At 48.0% G+C, this 26,478-nt stretch overlaps 1 protein-coding gene across 1 annotated transcript in view; it reads right to left on the reverse strand.

Moving 5' to 3' along the window:
• MAP3K15 (mitogen-activated protein kinase kinase kinase 15) overlaps window positions 1-12,928 on the reverse strand; it is a 123,063-nt gene extending 110,135 nt beyond the window's left edge. The window contains exon 1 of the mRNA XM_045994893.1: window positions 12,373-12,928. Coding sequence (XP_045850849.1) covers window positions 12,373-12,730 — 358 coding nt within the window. The 5' untranslated portion in view covers window positions 12,731-12,928. The remainder of the gene's footprint in view (window positions 1-12,372) is intronic.
• Between the last annotated feature and the right edge of the window lie 13,550 nt (window positions 12,929-26,478).

A 26,478-nucleotide genomic window follows, 5' to 3' on the forward strand; every position in this document is an offset into this window, starting at 1 on the left:
TCTGACAAGGGATTTGTTTCTAGAACACAAAGCACTTTTTACAACTCAATAGGAAGAGGACAAAGAACTAAAAAACCAGGCAAATTCTAACAGAAATTCAAACAGACGTTTTTCCAAAGAAGATATACAAACGGCCAAGCACCCAACACACGAAAAGACAGTCAACATCTTTCATCACCAGGGAAAGGCGGATCAAAACCACCAGGAGCCACTGCTCCAGACCCGCTAGGCTGCCAGTGCTGATGGGGACGCGCTGTGACGGGAGCGCGCCTGTGCTGCTGGGGGGAATGCAAACGGGGAGCGGCTTTGGACAAATCTTTTGGAAAGCAGCTCCTCAAAAGGTTAAACGTGAGGTCGATGCACCCCAAGTGTCCATTGATGGATAAACGGATTAACAAAATAGGGTATATCCCTACAACGGATTATTCAGCCTTAAATAGCTCGGGAATTCGGACACGTGTTATAACAGGGATGGACGTCAAGGGCATTACATTAAATGAAATTAAGCCGGTCACGAAAATGAACAAACACTGTATGGTGCCACTTACATGAAGCATGCCCGGGAGGCCAAATCATAGAAACAGAAAGCAGGATGGTGGCTGCCAGGCGCGGAGGGGAGGGGAAAGCTGGGAGATGTTTAATGGGCAGAGAGTTTCAGTTTTTTGAGATGGATGAGTTCTGGAGATGGGTTGGACAAAATCAATGTACTGAAGGCTACCAAATAGCTCGTTTGGAAGTGGCTGAGAGAGATTTTATATCAGCTGTTTTATTAAATCACAATATAATTTTTTTAAAAAAGAAGGTTAAACAGAGAGTAACCACGGGACCTAGAAATCCCACTCCCGGGCACATACTCAAGACAAACGCAAGCGAATGTCTACACAAAAAGCTCCAGTGTGACTCAAAACTAGAAACCAGCCCCAAATCTGTCCACGGATGGATAAAAACATGGTCCACCCATCCACAGTTTCCTACTGCCGCTGCCACGCAAAAGGAACGCAGGGCACAGACGCGCGGCCACGTGGATGCACCGTGGACACGAGCCAGAAGCAGCTGGTCGCACGAGACAGGTTGTGCTCTCTAGCACACCGAGAGAGACAGAAAGGCGAGTAATGGTTGCCCGGGGCCGGGGCTAGGTGGCTAGAATGGGGAATGACTGCTAATGGGCCCAGGCTGCTTTTCTGGGGGAAACAGCAGTGGCCTGAACCCAGTGGCGATGACGGGCACCCGGTTCTGAATCCGGACGAACTACCACCCGCTGTAGGCTGCAGGGGAGCAAGTCCATCTCAACACGGCTGGATTCATGGGATTTGGGTTTGTTTGGGTTATTTTTTTTTTTAAAGTAGAATATTCTTAGCAGCAGCACTGTTCCTAACTTGAACTACTCCAAATGTTCACCAACAGAAAACCCACTATTGTGTATGCTTCCGATGAACTACTACATAGAAATGAAAACGAACAAATCATTGCTGTATTAACAACAGAGAGGAATTCCACAAACGCAATGGTGAGGGAAAGGAGCCAGAGACAAAAAGGGAGATTATATTATTCCATTTCCAAAAAGAGAGAAAGGCAAACCAAGACACAGACTCTTAACTCTAGGGAAGACACTGGCTGGTCACCAGAGGGGAGGTCGGGGAAATCGGGGAGGGGATGGGGGAAACAGGTGACGGGGGTGAAGGCGGGACCTTGTCTGGAGGAGCACCGGGTGATCTACGGGACTGAACCACCATATTCTACACCTGAACTTGATATTACACCGCATGTGAACTGTACTGGAATTAAAGAGAACTTTATAAAAAAAGGAAGAAAAAGTACACCAACAGGCAAACCTAGCCTATGCTGAGACAGGAGACAGTTGTCGCTCTCGGCCAGGCTCAAAGCAGATGCCAGCACGCTCCGGGATGCTCACGGCATTCCCTTTTTTGACCCAAGCGTGGAGTTACACAGCTTGGAGAGCTCGCGAAAGCTCATGGAGCAGTACACTTACGACTGTGCCCTCTTCTGTATGGATTCTGTACCTTGATAGAAAGAGAAAAATCAAGAGCGTCTCTAAGCAGGGGTTTGTACCTTTTTCTCACTTCCATCCTTCAGCACAGGACCAGGAACGGAGTTAGGATTAAATCTCCAACCTCGGGGGGCGCCTGGGTGGCTCAGTGGATTAAGCCGCTGCCTTCGGCTCAGGTCATGATCTCAGGGTCCTTGGATCGAGCCCCGCGTCGGGCTCTCTGCTCTGCAGGGAGACTGCTTCCTCCTCTCTCTCTGCCTGCCTCTCTGCCTACTTGTGATCTCTCTCTCTGTCAAATAGATAAATAAAATCTTTAAAAAAAAAAAAAAAATCTCCAACCTCAGGCGCCTGGGTGGCTCAGTGGGTTAAGCCGCTGCCTTCAGCTCAGGTCATGATCTCGGGGTCCTGGGATCGAGTCCCACATCGGGCTCTCTGCTCAGCGGAGAGCCTGCTTCCCTTCCTCTCTCTCTGCCTGCCTCTCTTGTGATTTCTCTCTGTCAAATAAATAAATCTTTAAAAAAAAAAAATCTCCAACCTCTAAATTTTGGGGGGAGAAAAACTGTCTGAGCCCCTCATGGGAGTGACCCTACCATCTGGCATCGCTGAGCACTTACTAAGTTCAGGGCACTATGTGTTGATCTCTACCTAGAGATTATTTTTTTAATGAGGCTCAGAGATGTTAACTAGGCTTATCCAGGGTCACACAGCCAAGAGAAGCCGAGGCAAACATGGAAACCTGAGCTGCAAAGCCCATGTTTTTTTAATCCCTCTGTCACTTGTGTCACCAAGGGCAGTGGGACACGATGACGGAACACACGCTGGTCAAGCCTCATCATGGATCTGTTTTGGTGGTCTGTACCCCGGAGCGCAGAAACGCCATCTGCCCCAGGGATAACCTGCACTTCCTACACTTTCCTGGAGGGTGAGGCACCAGGCAGGCAGCTGTGGCTCTGGCAGCTCGACTCCAAGTGCCTGGAACACTCATCCGGGGTGAGAGCCTTCTCCCGGGTGCTTGAGACGAGGTGTCAGACGTGCTCCATCGCAAGTCACCCGTGTGCGACTTCATTTGCGATGGGTCACAGACCTCTGCGTAGAAGCCCCAACAGTCAAGTATTCAGACGTACTCGTGAGAGTCTGTGTGCAAGCACAACCTGGAGGCAGGCACAGACGTCTCTGAGAGGACACACAGAAGGCGACCTTCACAGAAAAGTAACCTCGAGGAGACTTCTCCAGAATGAAAATTCTCTGCTCATCACAAGTCCCAAGGAGATGAGTAAGCAAGCCATAGTGTGGGAGCAAATGCTCGCAAAATATACCTCAGACAAAGCACTTGAATCCAGAATATATAAAGAACTCGCGTAATTCAATAAGAGGACAACCCAATTAAATGGGTAGATGGTCTCAAAAGACACCTCGCAGAGGAAGATATGTGTGTGGCCAAAAAGCACATGCAAAGGGGCTCAACGTCGTTAATCAACAAGGAAAGGTGAATTAAAACCATAACGAGAAGACCTGTATACAAATGTTCACAGCAATTTCACCTGTAATAGCCCAAAGCGGGAACTGCCCCCATGCCCTTCCACAGGAGAATGACTAAACCGACTGCAGTGTGTCCACACAATCCAACAGTGCTCCACACGGCCAAGGAGCAAACTACAGACACACGCTCGGTGTGCGTGAATCTCAACCACACGGCGCCACGCAAGGGAAGCGAACTCCGGAGGGCGCACACGCCGCACGAGCCCATTTACACAAAACTCCAGCGACGGCAAATCTAACTGGTGGTGATGGCATCTTGGTCACTCCGTGGGGCCAGCAATGGGAGTGGGGAAGGGAATGAGCAAGAGGGGCACATGAGGGAACTTGATCGACTGATGGAACGTCTATTCTGATAGGGTCTGGTCACGTGGGTTTAGTCATGTCTCAGACTGTGCGGCGGAGACGTGTACATTTCAAGGTCTGTGCACCCTAAGCGAAAGATGGTTAAGACCGTCACAATCAAGCGTGGGGCAGGGAGGAGGCAGCGGGGAAGAAGGAATCAGCACGGCTCGACGTTACTCACTGTTGAAGCTGCGTCGTGTACATGCTTGGAATCCTCCACAAGAAAAACCCACGAACAAGTTCATGGACAACTAATGAACCGACTCCTCTCCCGCTTCCACCTCTGTCCAGTTCTGCCCGGCCCCCGGGGCTGACCCGATCCTGCAGTGAACTCAGCTTCCTGCCACCAGCCACGGCTCGACTCCTAACTGTGCCGCGGCTGCTCCTACCGCCAACCACGCCCCAGCCACCACCAGACATCTTGGCCGAGCCCTGCCACACCCAGCAGCCCGAAAGCGAGGAGGGTCCACTATGCGGCAGGGCGGTGGGGGGCACGAGAAGTTTTCCAGTCGGCTTTGCACCAGTTCACCCCTCCCCCACTGGTGTTATTTGACCAGGATTTATTTTTTTTAAAGATTTTATTTATTTATTTGACAGATCACAAGTAGGCAGAAATGGTGGGGGGGGGAAGCAGGCTCCCTGCTGAGCAGAGAGCCCGATGCGGGACTCGATCCCAGGACCCTGAGACCATGACCTGAGCCGAAGGCAGAGGCTTTAACCCACTGAGCCACCCAGGCGCCCCTTGACAAGGATTTAAACAGCCCCCCTCCCGAAGCCTGGTACACGGAGGCTTGCATTCCCTAAGTATGGTTTTGAAGTCAGCTGCTGGAAACCCCAAACACATTCCGCCCCAATCACATACAGCCAGCAATGCAGCAGGCCGCCCCTGAGGCTTTACCTCTCCTAAATGCACTCAAGACTCACACAGCAAAGCCGTGAGGAAATGCTGCAGGTGCAAGGCTTCTTTCCCTCGGCCCACCCCACGAGACTAAGAATCGAATAAAATTCAGGTTCAATGCTGAGTCAGTAGCAGTAACAGCAGCTGGAAAGGGAGGCGGCTCTGGGAAAGGGCCCCAGGTGCAAGCCAGCAGGCAGGCCCAGCACAGGCCAGCCGAGGTCCAGCCAGAGGCTCATATGGTCTTGTCCCCTCAAGGAAAGTCACTGTGGCCTGAGCGAACGACCCCACTGTCTCCAGCAGGGAGAGAGGAGGCTTCTCAGTTCTAACCCTATTTTTAATCTCCCACTGAACTTGTTCAAAAGAAAATCCTATTATGAAAAATACGCATCATTGAAAATGTGGACAAAAAAGCAGCAGCAGTATTCTCAGAACAGTTCAAAACACTGTCTCCATGCCAGGGTCTCCAGTGTGAGCTGTTCTCGTTTCTTCTATTTGAGATGTACCGCTGAGGAGAAAGGCTGAGATCCAGAAATGTGTCATTAGGATGTCTCTTGTTTCCTAATAAAAATCACAACTGCTCTGTAGCTATGCCCGGCCACCATTTTCAACATGGTTTCTACAGGAAACCACATTCGGATTTTTTTTTTTAAAGATTTTATTTATTTGACAGAGAGAGATCACAGGTAGATAGAGAGGCAGGCAGAGAGAGAGAGAGAGGGAAGCAGGCTCCCTGCCAAGCAGAGAGCCTGATGTGGGACTCGATCCCAGGACCCTGAGATCATGACCTGAGCCGAAGGCAGCGGCTTAACCCACTGAGCCACCCAGGCGCCCCCACATTCGGATTTCCTTCGGAGGGTTTCAGACAAGTTCTGCTTCATGTCAACAGGTGAGACCAAGTGTCAGCTGTGTCCACTGAGAGTTATTCTAAGAAGCAACTGGACAGGGGCACCTGGGTGGCTCCGTGGGTTAAGCCTCTGCCTGCGGCTCAGGTCATGATCCCAGGGTCCTGGGATCGAGTACCGCATCAGGCTCCTTGCTCAGCAGGGAGCCTGCTTCTCTCTCTGCCTCTGCCTGCCTCTCTGCCTGCTTGTGCTCGCTCTCTCTGACAAATAAATAGATAATATCTTTTAAAAAATAAAACAAAAAGCAACTGGACAGATACTCCTAGGGAATCCCTCCAAGAGTAGCAAAGAAAACCGTATCCGGTTTTCCTACCGTATCCGGGTCCCTACCGCTGAAGAGTTAATTAGCAGTAATTATTTAATCACAACTGTGTCACTCGCTGGGAATGAAAACCTTGGTGCGATCGAAGCTGGCAGGGAGCAGGTGAGGCCTCTGTGAGGCTTCCTGGAAGGTTGGAGACGTGAAGGCGGAGGGCGTTTTGGGCAGAGCGAGACCGAAGGGTACAGTGGCGTCAAAGCAGAGGGCACGGAGGGGAACACACCAAGGCTGACCCAACCTTAAGAGGCCGGTAACAAAGCTGCTGCTTATTGGCAGCAACAGGGATGAGAGGAGACAATGCCTGGGCCAGGGAGGAGGGGCACAGCGAGCGAAGCCAAGTGGCTCTGAGACCCGCTCTGGAAGCAACGGGTTGGCTCTGGCAAGGACAGAGGACGGGGTCAAGCCGGGTTCCCAGGTTGGTGATTCTGCTCACGCACGCTTAGTTCTTTAAGAGAAGACAAGGTCTAACTATGGCCCTTACGTTCTGTTGGAACCAGATTTGCCTGGTCTCCTGACCGCCTAGAGATGCCACACAAAGTGCACCTTCTACGACCGTCAAACTCACGCGTCCCACGGACCTGATTTCCTTAGAACTTTCTGCATTTTCCAGAGCAATGGGGAGAGTATGCACCCACTTATAAGCCATCGGAAGGCATTTGTAAGGCTCTATCTTGAGCAGAAGCCAATGCACCTGAGGATGAGTCCACAAAAGGGGAGAGCTGCCTCTAGGCATTTCCAGCGGAACAGCACTGCAAGCCTTATTGGCAGGGTAAGCTCAGAACAGCACCGCAAGCCTTATTGGCAGGGTAAGCTCGGCTATGCTGCTGCAGGGGACAAAGCCCCATAGCCTCAGGGGCTTGGCCACCATCTCGAACACATGACCCTCGGGTGAGCCGTCATGAGGCGGAGAGGCGGAGGGCGCGCTCATGTCACACTTGCTGTCACTGGGGTACCTGCTGACGTTGCTCAGGTTCCCGAAGGGCCCAAGCTAACTGCAAGGGAGACTGGGGACTGCGGAAGAAGCTGTGCGTGCTTGCAGGCCACACGACACACGGAGCTGAGGAGGAATCCACAAGTAGGGGGCACCTGGGGGGTTAAGTCGGTTAAGCATCTGCCTTGGGCTCAGGTCATGATCTCCTGGTCCTGGGATCGAGGCCCGAGTGGGGCTCCCTGCTCAGCGGGGAGTCTGCTTCTCCCTCTCCCCCCACTCATGCGCGCTCTCTCTCTCTCTCTCAACAAATAAAAATCTGTAAAAAAAAATCCACAAGTAACATCACTAATGGAGAAGCGAGACGTAGCCCAGGGAAAAGGCAACAGAAGGGACTAGAGCTGGCCGTACTTTAAACCAAGACACACCCTATTTTGGCAGAAAGCCCAATATTACCATCAGTTTAAAAACGGACAGAATCACTATAGTATCATTTGACACAAAAGGAAAAAAATAACCTAGACTGCAAAACCAGTGACGCGCAACAGAAGGTAGACTGTGTCCTCCCATCGCTAGTGGGAAGCCGGTGGCTCCAGCACATTCCGCCTTCTCGCAAGGAGCAGGGCGGTGCGGATCGGAGGTCGGAAGAGATAGGAACAGGGAGGATCCAGGACACAGGGCAGTACGAGGCCTGACCTCCTCTTGGAAAGGCGTATCTTGCAGACAACTTTTTAGCATTTGTGCTAGATTTTCATGATCCGAGTTATACTCTTATCACGGTAACAACCCCCACCCCCCAATCTCAGTAGCCTGACCACTTGCTCATGCAACCCCCTAAGCGAGCATCTCCGCTCCAGTAGCTACCGTCCGAAGAGTGTTAGGGATCCGGGTGCCTTCCATCTTGCGCCAGCGCCATCGTCTACACCGGGGACCAGGGGAAAGGGTGACAGAGTACGGGAAGATATGCTAACACCTGGGCCCAGAAGCGACAGACACCACCCGTACTTCCGTTTCCTTGGCCAGAACTAGTCATACCTCCCTCCGAGACTCAAAGGGTGCTGGAAAATGGAGTCGGCAGGGTCCCGCCGCAACTAGGAGCGTGAATCTCTGCTAAGCCAGCCATCTCTGCCACACTTGGCATCTTCCAAATGACTCTGCGTGAGCCAGCCAGCAAAGGGGTGTCCTCAGGATAGAGCAAAGTCACATGGCTTATCCAGAGGCTAAAGCCCTGGCCTTGGTCTTTAGAATGGATGTTCGCGAAGTGCAGGACTACCGGACCTGTAGGATTCCACCCGAACTGGCAATCGCTTACCGCCTGTAAAATCACCATGAGCACAACTGAAGAAAAAGACCTCAGAAGCAGGGCCCCGGGGACAAGAAAGGAGCATCCAAATGAGGTTCAGAGAGGAGCAAAGTTAGGCAGAGCCAGACCCAGCAGCGAGGAGACGAGAACTTGCGCCCCAGGGCAGGTAGGGACAAGGCTTGATCAAAGGGGCCCATTCTTGCCATGGGACCCGTTACTAGCTGAGGCAAGAAGGCCACGAATTAGCACACAGCTGGAGGCTCTCACTTAGATTGGTCAGCAAGCACCCAACCAAGGGGAGAGTAAACGGGGATCAATGCTATGGGGCATTCCTTGGAAGTAACTGGACTGTATTCTACTGAACCAGACCTCCTCTGAAGATTTGATAGCACAGGGGCGCCTGGGTGGCTCGGTTGGTTGGGCAACTGCCTTCGGCTCAGGTCATGATCCCCGAGTTCTAGGATCGAGTCCCATACCGGGCTCCCAGCTCCGCGGGGAGTCTGCTTCTCCCTCTGACCCTCTCCTTCTCACACTCTCTCTCATATAAATAAATAAAATCCTTTAAAAAAAGGGTCTGATAGCACAGTAAGCATATTCGATTAGAGAGTCCGGTTAAACAGAATTTCCACCTCAGAATGCATGGGAAAGCACGAGCCAGAGTTACACAGTTCCCTTCCCGCAGGAAGTCTGTGTTTGCTGTGTTCACAAGCACCGAGAAGCTCCAAGGGACACACGCCGCACGTACCCGGAGTAGGGGAACAGGCTGCTCCTGGTACGTACACTCCGCATGCGCAGTAGCGTTCGCAAGTCAGGACTGTGAATTCTGTTCAAGCGGATACATGGGCATTTAAACAAAAGGAAGGGGTTTCTTTTAGGAAAAGAAAAAGAGAAAGGGGGGAGAGAGAAGACCTGCTTTGTTTTCCAAGCGCTGAAAGTAACCAAGGGATTGACCCTCACTGAATTTAACAGTTCTGCTAAATTCCAGACTCTCCCCTTTGAAGACGTAGGGACAGATGCTTAAAAAATAAGATAAAAGCTAGTCCTTCTGCAGAGCAAAGGCACACAGGAATGGCCACCACCTCTGCTAAAAGTGAACAAGAGATCCCTCAAAAAAAAGAAAATTAAACATGAAATTACATGACTCAGCAATTCCCTAGGTGGGTATGTACCCCAGAAAGTGAAAGCGGAGACTTGAGCAGGTATTCCAACACCCATGGTCATTATGGCATTATCTACAAGAGCCTGAAGCTGGAAGCGACCGAAGTGCCCCATCTGCAAATGCCACGGTTACCATGGGCGCATTCATTAGCCTTCAAGGTCACTCTGCTACCTGCCGCGGTGCGAATGAACCTTGAGGACACTGTGTTAAGTGAAATAAGCCAGCCACCAAAAGACAAATACTCTATGATCCCAGTTATATGAAATTTCTGGAAGAGGCAAAGTCACGGAGACAGAAAGTAGCACGTTGGTTATCAGCGGCTAAGGGGAGGGAGGAGTGACAAGTTGAAGGGGCACAGAGTTTTCGTTCAGGCTGATGAAAAAGTTCTGCAGAGGGATGGTGGCCGTTGGCTGCACAAGAGTGTGAATGTACTTAATGCCAAGGAAATGCACACTTAAAAATGGCTAAATGGGGGCGCCTGGGTGGCTCAGTGGGTTAAGCCTCTGCCTTCGGCTTAGGTCGTGATCCCAGAGTCCTGGGATCAAGCCCCGCATCGGGTTCTCTGCTCGGCGGGGAGCCTGCTTCCTCTTCTCTCTAGCTGCCTCTCTGCCTACTTGTGACCTCGGTCTGTCAAATAAATAAATAAAATCTTTTAAAAAATGGCTAAATGGCAAATTACAGGTTACATATGTTTTAGGACTTTCTTTCCAAGTGCTCGTGGCCTTGGCCGTGTTCCTTCACCAGAGTCACTGGTCCTCGCTGGGGCTGAAGGCCCGCCTCTGGCTCTCTCGCACCCCCACCAAACCATCCATGCTCCGGCGACCCCGAACCTCTCCTCCAGACCGACACAGAACCACGGAAAACCGCACAACAAGGGGGAGAACACGCTCCGGCCGGCTTTGCCTCGCTAGGAGCACAAGAGACCGGAAGTCCTCCCACTTCTCATCTATCACGCTCCCTGAAATACATTTGGGGACATCTCAATCCGCCCACTCCCCCACAAGCAGTTTTCTGGAACAGCAGAGTCCAGTGGCACCTTCTGTGAGGAGGAAAATGCTCTCTTCGCTGTGCCTGTTGAGCCCCTGAAATACGGCTGGTCCCAATAACAGACTGACTTATTGCAGTTAAACGGACTGCAATGTCCACCGCCACCTGTGGCTAGTGGCCACCAAGTCGGATGGCGTGCTTTTACAACTTTCACAAAGAACCCATAGTGACAGATTTGGTGTTCTGTGTGGGTTTGTTGTTGTTGTTGTGTTTTGTTTGGGTGGAGATGCCCAAAGTCCGTGAGCAGTAGAGATCAGGAAGCCAGGAGAGGTGTGTGTGGGGGGGGGGAGAATCTCAGTTTAATCCAGAAACCCACGACTGGAGTTGCACACATCCTCGGCCAAACCTCTGCGAAGAATTTACTGGTTATAACAACGTACGGAGAAATGATTTAGTCAAGACCAAGCCAAGGTCAACCAAAGGAGGTACACGATGCAGAAAATTCTAGGCAATCTGGACCCAGAGCAAGAAAAGGTGTCTGTTGTGTAGCTGTGGAATCGAAAGCCCAAGATTTCTGACTGAACTTTCACGCCCAACCAGAAGGGTCCGGTTAATAGATGAGGGCTTGTTTTACACACACACACACACACACACACACACACACAGCCCCAGAGGAGTAAAGCCGCCGCGCACCCAGCTTCAGAGTTGGCACCGGCAGGCAGGAGGCTACAATTGTGCAGCACAGCAGAAGGGACATTTCCCCTTTCAGAGAAGAGTGTTACCCAACTCTGATTTCGGAGGAAAATGAACAGAGGTCAAGAAAACCGAGGGTTGGTTCTGGGTGAAGCGGGCTCCCGAGGAACTTTTCTAAAAAGGCAAAGCACTGAGGAGTACCAACTGAGCGCTCAGAATATCAAGAGAGAGTTTTCAATGCGCCCAGCTGCTGCTTTATTTGAACAAGCCTGACACTCAGCCCCCCTCCAGGTGCGGAGGATTCGCTCTGCAGAAAACAGCACCGCGTTGCCTCTGGCTGGGAACGGATGGCAATACACCTAGCTTGCGGCTTCCCCGTCGGGTGGTCGGGCTCTCAAACTCCCCCCTGTACCTTCTCACATGCTTTTAGGCTTAGGGTGGGCACGGTCACCACCTCTTGACCAGAGAAACCAAGGCACAAACCAGGTAATTACTGTCCCCCATACAAGGCTTATTACTATCACCCAACTGCCAGAGGCTTGTCACATCGACTCCAAACGTCCGGTACGGAAAAACATCCGAGCAGCCATCCACTGCACACCTGGAGAAACTTGCCAACCAAAAAGTGTTGATTTTAAGACTGGATTCTTACCACACGCTCATCACAAGGAGCTTGGAGAGCTAGTATCCCATTCCAGCAAGGGAGGAGACCCAGAACCCCCGAACGCTTGTGCATTATGGGATAAAACAGATGTCCAAGCGTGTTTGGGGACAGGAATTAAAGTTCTAGAAAGAACCCTGGGGCATTTCTAAGAGCACCTCCCCCCACACACTCCCTTGCCGCACAGGGATTCCCACTTTCTGCCGCAAAATGGAATCACCTGGGAAAGCATTAAAAACTCGCGAGGCCTTAGACTGTGGGATCCTCGGGGTACAATCTGGACATGAGTTTTAAAAGTTCCCCGGGTGATGCTTATGTGTAGCCAGGAACCCACTCATTGCTCTAAGGGACATGGCCGGAGTGAGGAAATACAATCTGGGGAAGGGGGAGAAGGAGAGCTCTGTGTCATCTGGGTTTTGGGCTGTTTCTTGGGTCAACTGACGTTTAAGGAAACGAAAAAGTCACTTGGTTAAATGCCAGTGGCCTCCGTTTTCTTATCTGTAGAAAGGTACAATGCCGGGCGAGCGTGCGGTGAGCGCCAGGGGAGGCTTAGACCGGCTGGCTGGCCGCGGCCCAGGGCCCTGAAAGCTGGCAGGCTGGGGTGGGGTGGGGGTGAACGGGCATCCGCCTCACCTGCGTCGTAGAAGGCGTCGAGCACAGCTGTCTCCCCGAAGTCGAGCTCCCCAAAGGGCACGGAGGTGAACTGGGCGCCCTCGGCCTCGCAGGCCCGCTGCAGGCACTGGCGCGCCCCCGCCTCGGGGCCGCCGGCCACACCGCCCTGCGGGATCTCGCTGCGCACATATACTGCCCGCAGAGCCCGCCGCGGCCCGCCCGCGTCCTCGCCCCCGCTCCCGGGCCCCGCGCCCTCGGCCGCCCCGTCGGGCTCCACCGGCCCGGCCGCGCCCTCGGCTCCCGGCGGCAGTGGGCACTGTGCTGGCTCGGCCGCGGCCCCGAGCGCCCCGGCCGGGGGAGTCCCGCCGCCGCTCTCCATGCGGCCGCCCGGCGCGCCCTTCCTGGGTCCCGCCTCCGCACGAGCTGGGGGCCACGAGTGGTCCCGGCACCTGTTCCCGGGGCGCGGGCGGGCGGCTGGGGGCCACGAGCGGTCCCGGCACCTGTTCCCGGGGCGCGGGCGGGCAGCTGCGGGCGCCCGAGCGCGCCGGTGGCCCCACGGCCGCAGACGAAAGCTGGAGCCCCGCAACCCCCGAGCGCCCTTTGAAGACTGAGGAGAGAGAGGCGGGGGCTGGGGACGTGAGGGCGAGCGGAGGGCGGGGGGAGGTCTGGGAAGGGCGGCGGGGCAGGAGCTGGCAGGGCGCCCCCTGCCGCTTCCCCCGGGCAGCGCCCGAGAAGGGTGGATTTGTCAATTTCAGGATTTTGTTGCTGCCTTCCCTCCAGACTGACCAACATCAGAAGTCCTGGCTTTTCCCCCTCAAAACAATCTGAAGCTTTTCAAGCAGAGTAAACACTCTTTCAAAGCGCTGGTTGGAAGTAAATATTCAATTTCAAACTAAATGCAGAGGTAGTTTTAACCCAGGATTTAGGTGAGAAGATGCTAATTTCAAACGCCTCTGATTTTGATAAATAGATAAATAAATGAATTAATTAAAAGATAAATCGCCTCTGATTTTGTACTCTTTGTCCCCAGTTGCCAAGAGCATGGCCCTCGTGAGTCCAGTTCTCGAGGCCCGCTCGTCCTTTCGCTGTGACCTTGACAAAGCACCAGGAATCACCAGCAACAACTTTTGTATGCCAGGAAAATAGACGCCAAGTAGGATGTCTGCCCGACCCATGAAATGCTGTGAACCCAAACGGGTCTTTACTCTGGATCTTACCTGCCTCACGATTTTAGGCTCCAACACTAAAATGTAGTATTACCACTGCAGGTAGTACTTCTACTTAAAAGACAGGCTGCGGGGAGCCTGGGTGGGTCAGTGGTTAAGTGTCTGCCTTCAGGTTAGGTCATGATCTCAGGGTCCTGGGTTGGAGCCCCAGGTCAGGCTCCCTGCTCAGCAGAGAGCCGGCTTCTCCCTGTCCCTCTGCCCCTACCCCCAACTTGTGTGCTCTTTCTCTCTCTCAAATAAATAAATAAAATATTTTTTAAAAAGGAAAAAAAATAAAAGATAGGATGCACTGGACATTGTCACAAGGTTTTAGGGCTTGGATTTTTCGTTTTTACTACCGGTATTATCGAGATACCATTCACAAACCATCCAACTCACCCATGTAAGTGGCTTTTAGTGTGTTCACAGAGCTGCGCAGCCATCACCACACTGAGTTTTCGAACATTTTCATCACTTCCCCCCTGCAAATCCCCGGGAACCATTAGCACTCTCTGTTCCTCCCCCAATACGCCTCTGCCCTAAGCAACCACCAAGCTGTTTTCTCTCGCTATAGATTTGCTATCCTGGGCATTTCATAAATTTGGAATCAAACAAGGAGTGGAAGAGGATATATATCTAGGAATGGGATTTCTGGGTCATATGAAAACTCCATGCTTAACCTTTGGAAAAACTGCCACTGTTTTCCAAAGTGGTTTCACCATTTTACATCCCCACCAACAGCGTATGAGGGTTCCAATCTCTCCTCACTGTCGCCAACACTTGTTATTGGCTTTTTGGTTAGAGCCATCCTAGTGAGTATGAAGCAGTGATTCGGATTTGCATTTCCCTTATGGCTAATGATGTTGAGCATCTTATCATGTGCCGATTCACTATTTGTAGAACTTCTTTAGAGAATTGTCCATTCAGATCTTTTGTGCACTTTTAAACTGGGTACTCATCTTTATTATGGAGTTATAAATATTTTTTAAAGATTTTATTTATTTATTTGACAGAGGTCACAAGTAGGCAGAGAGGCAGGCAGAGAGAGAGGAGGAAGCAGGCTCCCTGCTGAGCAGAGAGCCCCATACGGGGCTCGATCCCAGCACCCTGAGATCATGACCTGAGCCAAAGGCTTAACCCACTGAGCCACACAGGCGCCCTTCTTTTCACTTTCTTAATGGTGTCCTTCGCAGCACCTCACAAGCCATTCTGACAAAAGCAAGATGGGACTTACCTTACAAAATCACGCTTTGGCTTCTCTTCACGTTTCAGTAATAATACAGTCCATGCCTCCATCCCACCCCCAAAGGAAAGCAGAAAGTACCAGTATAAATCTTTGAAGAAGTCCTTCTTTAATTCTAGTCCTGGTAGAAATTAGGAATTTCAACAAGTGACATCATTGTATACCCTCTTGTGTGGTCAGTGGATGGAAAACGGGCTCTGAAGAGATCCTGTGTAAAAACACACGGACCGGGGCGCCTGGGTGGCTCAGTGGGTTAAGCCGCTGCCTTCGGCTCAGGTCATGATCTCGGGATCCTGGGATCGAGTCCCGCATCGGGCTCTCTGCTCAGCAGGGGCCTGCTTCCCTCTCTCTCTCTCTGCCTGCCTCTCTATCTACTTGTGATCTCTCTCTGTCAAATAAATAAAATTTAAAAAAAAACACACAAAAAAACACACGGACCAGAATTGGGAAGAGGGAAGCTGGGGAAAACTTTCAACACCTCTGTTCTGAGCTTCAAAAGACAGGATGGACCTATTTTCCTTGGAGCCTTGTAATGCATAATAATAGTAATTTTCCTAATGTGCCTGTTTATCTGAGATTATCCCAATGATAGGCACAGACTTCGGGAGGGCATAGATGCCCATTTCACAAGCACTTGCCAGCGTCTTGCTGTTGCCCCCACTCCAGTCTTTCTGTGTTCCTTCCAGCTCTTACTGGGGCCCTGCTGACTGAGTCAGACTCACAGGACTTGTGAACTGCGGCTTGAATAATACCTTCCTCTGAACACAAACCCTGCTGGGTAAAGAACCCAGCATCTGCCTAGCTAACGAGCGCCCTCCCTGCAGTTGGTGCACACGGTGCCCTTTCTCGTTGTTTCCAGTAATTTGCGCACATGAAACAAGTCCCGGCCCTGTCTCCTGATGTCCTTCTTGCCTCCCAGCCCAGCCACACTGAGAAAATTACAAAATGTTTGATTAGTCTTTTCTGTTTAGTTGAACAGTTGTTCAGTTCCTACCCCTGCCTTGTCCCTTACTAAGTGCGTGTCTTGGAAACGACTTTGCCCTAACACAGAGATGTGATTTGGACTAGGACAGTGGATTGAATCCAGTGGAAACAATATAGTCAAAAAGCAAGATTAAACCTAGGCATTTTTCTCATTTCTTTTATTGTATTGCAGGCTGGTTACTCATATCAATTGTGGTCAAACTAGTTAGCTCTTGGACTTGTTCAATGTTGTACAAAATATTTCAGTTACCATAGGAGGGGCAGTTTCATTACTTCTTTCATCGTACCCAAGAATCAAGAGCAAATAGTGGCAAAAGACAAAAAGCCATGTTATGTAATAGTGTATGTATCTGTTGGGAAAACTGTAACATATACGGTAATTCAACAGATTTATCGAGCACCTATTACGTGTCAGGCACTGTCCTTAGTGCTGAGGATAGCATAGTGAACAGCACAGCCAAACTCCCTGCTGTCATATTAGATACAGATACTGAGCGATAGATATGGATATGACTACAGACAGATATACTTTTGGGTAGATGCTCTAAATATTGTATGGACACAGATTATTGTAATCTGCCATACAATACAAGAAAAGCAAAGAGGATGGATGAAACTGACAAGCAGGTTTAAGCATAGATTGTACGTAAAATATTGCCTTACAAAATGTAGGTGAAACTCACTGATGTTTTAAGTGTATGTAGTGAGTAAGCAAGAAGCTCGTGAGGAAAAGGTGGGCCTCAAGAGGTGTATTCAAAGTTGTAAGTTATTTTCCTCTATGCCATGCTACAGATGGAATATATGACGGAACAAACAAGAGTGTTACTTACAGATAAATAGCGATGGAAAGACCAGGTCATTCGGCATGAGCGTGTGATCTCTCACCTAACAGTTACAGTACCCCCAAAGTGAGCCCCCATGGGTGACCCCCAGAACAGTCCCATTCTCCTGGCACATGTGCCCTCTATCTTCTTGAACATAGTTTCTTTTTTTTTTTTTAAAGATTTTATTTATTTATTTATTTTTTTAAGTTGTATTTATTTATTTGACAGAGAGAGAGAGATCACAAGTAGGCAGAGAGGCAGGCAGAGAGAGAGGGAGAAACAGGCTCCCCACTGAGCAGAGAGCCCGATGCGGGGCTCGATCCCAGGACCCTGAGATCATGACCTGAGCCGAAGGCAGAGACTTAAACCACTGAGCCACCCAGGCGCCCCTGTAGAGTTTCTTCTCATAACTGTTTCAATGCCCTTGTCTACTAATGCTAACATCTGTTTTATTCCTGGATCTGTTTCTAGTGATTCTTCTCATTATGGGTCATATTTTCCCTTTTTTTTTTGCATGTCTGGTAATTTTTTATTAGATGGCACACATTGCACAATTTAATGGTACCGCACACTTTTGTATTCCTATGAATATTCTTGAGCTTTGTTCTAGGATAGAGTTAAGCTACTCGGAAACGGCTGGGCTCCTCTGAGGATTGCTTTTGAGCTTCGAGTGGGATCAGAGCAGCCTTTAGGCTAAGACTGATTAATCCCCTGTGCTGAGGCGATACCCCTCTGAGTACTCTACCTGATGTCCTGTGAATTGTGACTTCTCCCATTCCGGCCAGTGGACTCAGAGGCTATTCCGGTCCTATGGGACGTCCAGGGATGGTTCCCTCTAATCCATTCAGGTAGTCCTTTCCCAAGCCTGAAGGTGCGTCTTCACACACAGGTGCTAGTTGGCACTCTGCCGAAGATTCCAGATCTACACATCTCTGGAACTCTGCGTGCAGCCGTCTCCTCTCCATTACTCCAACTGTAGCCTCCTTGGCCTTCCCGCCCCATCTGGTCAGCTCAGGATGGCAACCGGGCTCCTCGTGGGCTCCCTTTCTCTGTTCAATAGCCTGGACTCTCCCTCCAGGCAGCAAGCTGGCGGAAGTTGTAGGACTCGCCTTGTTTACTCGCTCTCTCTCAAGGATCTCTGTCCTGTGCTGTGCTTCTTACATGATTTTTGCAAACTTTTCGTAAGTCTGAAATTCTTTTAAGACGAAAAGATGTAATCATTTTAAAATTAAAAGTACCTCTCTTGGGGTGCCTGGGTGGCTCAGTGGGTTAAGCCTCTGCCTTTGGCTCAGGTCATGATCTCAGGGTCCTGGGATCGAGTCCCGCATCGGGCTCTCTGCTTGACAGGGAGCCTGCTTCCGCCTCTCTCTCTCTGCCTGCCTCTCTGCCTACTTGTAAATAAATAAAATCTTTAAAAAAAAAAAAAGTACTTCTCTTCTTCAGTCTAAGCTTGGCACAGGCTGAGCATTTTGACGTGAAAAGGAGAAAGATGGGCTCCTTCTCTCGTCCCCCACCTTGCTAGCCATCCCTCTGTGGTGGGGATGTGTGGGAGAAGATCTAAGACAACCCTCTCCCCCCGCCCGATGGCTCTCCCGTGCTGGGATCACATCGGTCCAGGGGAAACATCGTCCCTTTGCCTCACAACCTCTGGGGCTGTCGGCCACTCCTACCCAGCCTCTCTCTCGCTGCCTTCTTTTGAGCTTTCAGCCAGCCATCTCTACCTCCAGATTTCTGAGCTATGATTCAGACACCTGTCCTCTATTGTCCTGAGAACATCTTGGGACATACGTAGAAAAGTCTCCTTGAATCCTTTCCCCCGGCTCATGGTAAGTGATAGGCAGCCTTCCAACACCCCGTTGGCAGGGAGGAACTCACCAGCATACAAATCTCTGTCCAAAAATATTCTTCTGATTTCCAATTCCTTTTTCCGGCAATGTCCAGCCTCACTTGGAAACTCACTTTGAGCATTTCGTTACTGGTGCAAGACTTTCCAGAGCTCTCTTTTTTCTCTGCCATCCACTTTCTGCTACCAGTAACATTCCAGATGGTTCCTGCTTCATCAGCTTATGGCCTGGAGGTTGATGATAACATGAACCAGAGCACCCACTTTACTTGCAATGGACGTTGAACAAAAACTGGAACGAGATCAGGGTGTTAGCCATGCAAATAGATACGGAAGGAGCGGTTCAGGCGGAGGGAAGAGTCCGTGCAAAGGCCCTAAAGCATTCTGATATGTTCAAGAAACAGCAAGGCCAGGGTCTCTAGATATTTGGGATTCCATCATCTTATATTTTAACAGCTCTAGTTTCTAGAAACTTCTTCCATATATTCAAATGTAATCTTCTCTTGTAACTTTTACCCATTGATTCTAATTTAATTCTTGAATGTGGCAGCTTTCCAAGTACTGCTCTTAGGTCTTTTTTTTTTTCTTTTTTTCAGGTGATACCCTGCCTCTCAGAGCCTTCAATCATTCCTCCATGACATGATTTCCAGGCTAGTCACCACCTTGATGATTTTCTTCTAGAAGATTCTCTATTTGTTTCAATTGCTGTTTTGTGTATGCAAAAAACTTTTTAAAATGAAACATTTTTAAAAAGCTGCATTGGGCACCTGGGTGGCTCAGTGGGTTAAAGCCTCAGCCTTTGGCTCAGGTCCTGATCCTAGGTTCTTGGGATGGAGCCCCGCATCGGGCTCTCTGCTCAGCAGGGAGCCTGCTTCTCCGTCTCTCTCTGCCTGCCTCTCTGCCTACTTGTGATCTCTGTTTGCCAAATAAATAAATAAAATCTTTTTTAAAAAGCTATTTATTTTAGTTTTTATTTTTATTTTTTAAAAAGATTTTATTTATTTATTTGACAGAGAGACACACAGTGAGAGAAGGAACACAAGCTGGGGGTGTGGGAGAGGGGACGCAGGCTTCCTGAGGAGCAGGGAACCGGATGCAGGTTTCAATCCCAGATCGAGATCATGGGACTGGGATCATGACCTGAGCGGAAGGCAGACGCTTAACAACTGAGCCACCCATGTACCCCTATTTTAGTTTTTTAAAAAGATTTATTTATTATTTGAAAGAGAGAGAGAGCGCATGATGGGGGGAGGGCAGAGGGAGAGAGAGAATCTTAAGCAGACTCTCTGCTGAACGCAGAGCCCAAGGCAGGGCTTGATCTCGGGACACTGAGATCATGACCTGAGCCAAAATCAAGAGTTAGATGCTTAAGGGACTGAGCCACGCTGGTGACCCTTATTGATTGATTGATTGATCTGAGAGAGAGAGAGAAAGTGAGGCGGGAGGGGCAGAGGGAGACGAGAGTATCCTCAAGTAGACTCCCTGTTGAGCACGGAGCCCTGAGATTATGACCTAAGCCAAAATAACGGGCTGGAGGCTCAATTGACTGAGCCACCCAGGTGCCCCTAAAATTAAACATTTTTATTTTAAGATAATTGTAGCTTCATATGCAATTGTAAGAAATCATACAGAGAGACCTAGTGTACACTTTAGTCAGTTTTCCCCAGTGGAAACATCCTGCTGAACTACAGTACATGATCACAGCCAAGACAGTGACGCCGACTGTCAGCGTGCAGAACGGCTACATTCTACTGCCCTTTAACCCCCACACTCATCTCTCTCCTCACACCCCATACCTAACTACTGGCAACTAATGTGTTTTCCATTTCTAGAAGTTTGTCATTTCAAGAATGTTATATAAATGGAATCAGATAGTGCGTAACCTTTTAGGATTATCTTTTTTCATCCAGCCTAATTCCCCTGGGATACATCCAAGAGGTTGCAGACATCAGTAATCCATTCCATTGACTGCTGAGCACTATTCGATGGTATGGACGTACCACAGTCTCTTTAACCATTTACCCCTTCAGAGACACCTGAGTTGCTTCCAGTTCGGGGATTATATGAATAAAAATCCTATGGGCACGCGGGTTCTTATGCGAATCTAAGTTTTCATTTCTCTGGGATAAATGCCCATGAGTGCAAATTCTGCAATGGTAGTTGCATGTTTAATTATTTTAAGAAACTGCCAAGTTGTTTTCCAGAGTGGCTATACCATTTCACATCCCCATCGGGAATGTAGGAGTGATCTGGTTTCTCGACATCCTCACCAGTATTGGGGGTTGTTATTTTTTCATTTTAGCTGTTCTGATAGGTGTGTGGTAATATCTTTTTATGGTCCTAGTTTGCGTTTCTCAATGAATAATGATGTTGAGCATCTTTTCAAGTGCTTATTTACCATGTGTATATCTTATTTGGTGAATATCTGATCATATCTTGTGCCCATTTTCTAATGTCAAACATTGGAATGTTTGATTTTTTTACTGTTGAATTTTAAACGTTATCTCTATATTGTAGATACTAGTCCTTTGCCAGATAGGTGGTTTGTAAGTATTTTCTTTCAGTCTGTAGCTTGTCTTTTCATCCTCTTAATGAGGTTTTTCATAAAGCAAGTGTTTTTTATCTTGATAAGACCCAATTTATCAATTTTTCTATTTATAAATTATGCTTTTAATTCCATGTTAAAAAAAAAAAAACACCTCTTTGCCAAGCCCTAGGGTCCAAAGATTTTCTTTTATGTTTTTTTACCCTAAAAGTTTTGTAGCTTTAGGGGCATCTGTGTGGCTCAGTTGGTTAAGCATCTGACTCTTGATCTCAGCTCAGGTTTCGATCTCACATGTGTGAGTTCAAGCCCCACATAGGGCTCCATGCTGGGCGTGGAGCCTCCTTATAGATAATAATTATAGTAAAAGTTTTGTACCTTTGCATTTTACATTTAAAATTCACTTTTACTTAATTTTTGTATAAGGTGTGAGATTTAGGTAGAGGGTTTTTTTTTTTTTTCCTCTTAGTTGTTCAATTGCTCTGGTACCATTTTATGAAAAGACTATCTTTCCTTCATTAAATTCCCTTTACCCCATGGTCAAAAGTCAGTTGGGAATATTTGTGTGGGTCTATTTCTGGGTTCTGTATTCTGTTCCACTGACCTGTGTATTTATCCCTCCACCAGTCCACACTGCCTGACTGCTGAAGCTATATACTAACCCTTAATAGTGGGGAGAGTGATTCCTCCTTTGTTTTTCTTTTCCAAGACTGTTTTCGCTGTATTAGAGCCTGTGTTTTCTCACATAAGTTTCAGAGTAAGCTTGTCCATGTCCACAAAAAAACCTCATTAGGATTTTGGTGGGAATTACATAAACATATAGATCAATTTGGAAGGAATTAACATATTTATTGTGTTGAATCTTGCAATGTATGAATGCACTCTTCTTTTCCATTTAGTTAGATGAACTTCTTTAATTTCTTCCATTAGAATTTTCTCATTTTCAGCATCCAGACTGCATCCATACTAAGTTTATGCCCAAATATTTAGTGTTTTTTTTAGAGTGGATATAAATGGGGTGGTTTGTAATTTCAGGTTCCACATGTTCATTATTAATTTGTAGAAATGCAATTGTTCCTGTGCACTGCATTTCTCTTATTACATGACCTAATGTAATAGCTTTAATTACATTAAATTAATTGCCTAATTAGCTTTGGGTTTTTGGCAGATACTCTTCAGCGAGTTAAGGTTTCCCTCTATTTCTAGTTCATTGAGCATCTGTGCATGGGTATTGGGGGTTTTTTTCAAATGCTCTTTCGACATGAATTGATATGATCATATGATTTTTTTCTTCTTCAGCCTATCAGTATCATGACTTACACTGATATTCCAATGTTGAACTTGCATACTTGAAATAAATCCTAGTTGGTTGTGGTATATAATTCTTTTTGTACATTTCTGGATTTTACTTCCTAATACTTTATTAAGAATATTTGCACCTAGGCTGATAAAATACACTGACCTGCAGTTTTCATTTTCTAGGGCACTGTCTTTTCCTTGTTTTGATAGCAGAGTAATACTAGCCTCATAAAATAATTTGGTAAGTGTCCTATCCTCTTCTCTTTTATGGAAAAGATTGTGTAAAATTGGTGTTACTTCTGGGACGCCTGGGTGGCTCAGTGGGTTAAGCTGCTGCCTTCGGCCCAGGTCATGATCCCAGGGTCCTGGGATGGAGCCCCACATCGGGCTCTCTGCTCAGCAGGGAGCCTTCTTCTCTCTCCACCTCTGCCTGCCTCTCTGCCTGCTTGTGTGCTCGTTCTCTCCCTCTTTTTCTCTGACAAATAAATAAATAAAATCTTAAAAAAAAAAGATGAAAACTCTCTAGTTAAAAAAAAATTGGTGTTACTTCTTGAAGTGTTTGGTAGAATTCTCCAGTGAAACCATTTGGATCTGGAGATTTCCTTTTTAGTGTCTTTTAATTACACATTTGAATTTTTTGGGTAATGGTTATAAAACTGTAAAGCTTGTTTATTTCATTTTGGTTGAGTTTTGATAGTCTGTGAGTTTGGAGGAATTGGTCCAATTCTCCTAAGATGCTGAATTTAGATCAGGAAGTTGTTCATAGTATTCCCTTCTTCACCTTTTGATGGCTGCAAAGTCTGCAGTGGTATTCCATTTCATTCCCAACTTGATGATTTGTCTGTTCTCTCTTTTTGTCAGTCCTGGTATTTATTCAAGTAAACATAAACATTCGAGTCTTCCAATGAGCCCATCAAACACACTCTTCATTTCTGTTATGCACTCTGCATACATAATACACTCTGCATTTTTAATTTCCAGCCATTTGGTTCTTTCCTCGAGCCTGCATCTCTGCTGATATCTCCTCTCTGATCTTGCATGTTGTCTACTTTTTCCACTGTAGCCTCTAATATAGTAATCATGATTATCTTATGTCTCTTCTGTGATACTTTCAAGAGCTGTGCCGTATCTAAGTGGTTCTGAGGATCGCTTTGTCTCTTTAGATTGCTTTTTTATTGGCTTTTGGCATGCCTTGTAGCTTTTTGTTGAAAGCTAGACATTTTATAGAAGGCAGCAGATACTGTGCTAAATAAGCCTTTCGTGTAGGAATTTGTGTGATCCCAGCCAGGAACTGGGCTGTGTTGAGATTTGTTGTTCCTATGGACACCAGAACCTTTGAGCTCCTCTAGCGATCTTTTTTGTTGCTCCTCTTGGTTTTGGGGCTTCCCTTTGTGCTGCTCTCCAGAGAAAGCCTGTCTCTTACAGCTCTCCCTGCTGTAATCCACCGTTATTATTCCTAAAGTTTTGTCAGTGTGTTAGTGGAGCATGGGGGGGGGGCGAGTAGTCTAATGACGTATTATATATAATACATATAGGGGGGTGCCTGGGTGGCTCAGTGGGTTAAAGCCTCTGCCTTCGGCTCAGGTCATGATCTCACGGTCCTGGGATCGAGCACCACAAAAGGCTCTCTGCTCAGCAGGGAGCCTGCTTCCCTTCCTCTCTCTCTGCCTGCCTCTCTGCCTACTTGTGATCTCTCTCTGTCAAATAAATAAATAAAATCTTAAAAAATACAGAAATATATATCTAAATATTATATATTTATAATTGCAGTTTTCATTCTCTAGGGTACTGTCTTTTCCTTGTTTTGATATCAGAGTAATACTAGCCTCATATTTATAAATATCATATATTTAAATATTATAGCATATACATTATAAGCCTTAATTTCAGGGGTATAGTATTCACAAGTGCCCCTGACCCTCTTCCAGAGATAGAGCTCTCCTTAGCCAGTCTCTTTCCCCAGATGCAACAGTGGGTATCCAATAGTGTTCTCAGTCAATAGACTTGAGGCCCTTCTGCCTTAGGATTAAATATTTATTTTTTAGGTGAGTTGGGGGCTGAGGCTGGGTTTGGGTGAAATTCCCTTCCCCCAGCTGTAATGGTATTTCACCAGTGCCCTCAGACCATGTCCTTCCCATTGCAGAATAAGCTTTTTGTCCCTTAAGTGAGAAAGGGCTGTGTGGATTTCTCAGTGGCTCCATGAAACAGTCACTTGGAGTCCTGGAGGAAAAGCCCGTCAAAGTGTTGGGAACCTCGCCCACTAGGAGCTGCATACTCTCAAGCTATCCCACACTCAGCCTCCAGCAATTCGTTCAGTTTTCTACCTTGATCATCCTATCCACTTCTATGGCATCTGGTAGCTTCTGTCCCTGGTAAGCAAATGTCCAGGCTCCATGTCTCATAGAAACTCTCTCCAGATTTTGAAACAGCCATTTGCTCTGCAAACTCAGTTCTCTTTTACTTTCCGGTCTGTCCAGACTTTTTCTTACTGTAAGCATGGGAAGGACATCTTGTAGTTCTCTCATTTCTGCGTTGAAACCAGAAGCCCTATTCAATAATATTTGACCTATAAGAATGTCAGTTTCATGTGGTTCAACCTAATAGACTATTGCACAGTTTCTGGATAGTGCACCTCGTTGTGATGTGGCCACAATTGAATAGAGACCTCTGGAGAAGATTACTATGCATTATTCCATACACAATTCATGGAGAATGAGACAATCTGCCCTGCCATGACAGTGGTTCTCAAGTTTGAGTGTGCATCAGAATCCCCAGAAGGACTTGTTCAATCACAAATTGCTGGGTCCCTTTCCAGAGTTTGATTCATTAGGTCTGGGGCAGGGACCCCGAATTTCCATTTCTACCAGGTTCCTGGTTGGTGTTGCTACTACTGCCCTTCCAGGGATCGCACTCTAAGAACTTGAAGGCACGTCTCGGAGGCCCAGGACTCGTGTGCATTTCCTCCTTATTCATCATTTTCAGAGCAGATGGCCAGCCCTAAGGGGCAGCACTGAGGTTCTCACGTGACCTCAGAGAAGTGCCAAAAGCAAACTGTCAGAAATATGCTCACCTTTGAATTCATTCTTTCTCCAGAGTGAACCTAATTTTTCAGAAAAGATTTTGTTTATTTATCTGATAGAGAAAGAGAGAGAGCACAAGCAGGGGAGAGGAACAGAAAGGGGGAAGCAGGTCCCCGCTGAGCAGGGAGCCCGACACGGAACTTGATTTCAGGACTCTGGGATCATGACCTGAGACGAAGGCGGATACTTAACAGCCTGAGCCACCCAGGAACCCTGGCGTGAATGTAATTACAAAAGAACGCTTTATGTCTTAAAACAGGGGTAGTCACGGTTTTCTAGTAGTGGATGACAGTCTTAGAGATAACGGTGTGCAGATCATGTGAATTTGTTTTAATATCCATGGTAATGTCAGCACTCTTCAGGCTCTGGGCTTTGGCTGAGACTCACATACAAGTAAAGTGCCTCTGAAGGCTTTCTTTGTAACCGTTTTAGGTCATGAATTCTCCCTAATGCTATATTTTTGCACAGAGTTTTCTTTTTAAGATTTTATTTATGTATTTGAAGAGAGAGAGCATGCACAAGCAGGGGGAGCAGCAGAGGGAGAGGGAGAAGCAGGCTCCCCACCTAGCACAGAGCCCGATGCGAGTCTCGACCCCAGGACCCTGGGATCATGACTCAAGGTGAAGGCAGACGCTTAAGCAACTGAGCCACCCAGGCCCCGTGCACATAGAGTTTTTGTAAAGGCAAAACTGTCCTGCTCAATGCATAGAATAAATTCCACTTGGCATCAGTCACAATGATCAATTCATGTATTCAGTCCACAAATGCGTATCAAATGATTACTATGCACCTGGGTCCGTTTTAGGTACTGGGGATACACCAGTGAAGGAAATGAAGTTATTACCTTTATGGTGGTTTCATTCTAGGGAGGGAGACAGAAAGCAGATGGGTGTGTGTGCATGTGTGTGTACGTGTGTGTATGTTAAGTAGTGTATCGATATATGGGGTCTGAGGGAGGATCGAGGCTAAAGTTGCTCTTTGGTTTAGGGGGTTAGGGACAGCCTCTCTGATGAGGTGACCTTTGAGCAGTGACTATCCAGAAGGAAGAGACCCAAGCCTGACACCCACGGAGGTTTAGGCAAATACAACTTCGGGGACATCTGGGGG

The sequence above is a fragment of the Meles meles genome, chromosome X (assembly GCF_922984935.1).
Source record: "Meles meles chromosome X, mMelMel3.1 paternal haplotype, whole genome shotgun sequence".
NCBI lineage: Eukaryota > Metazoa > Chordata > Mammalia > Carnivora > Mustelidae > Meles > Meles meles.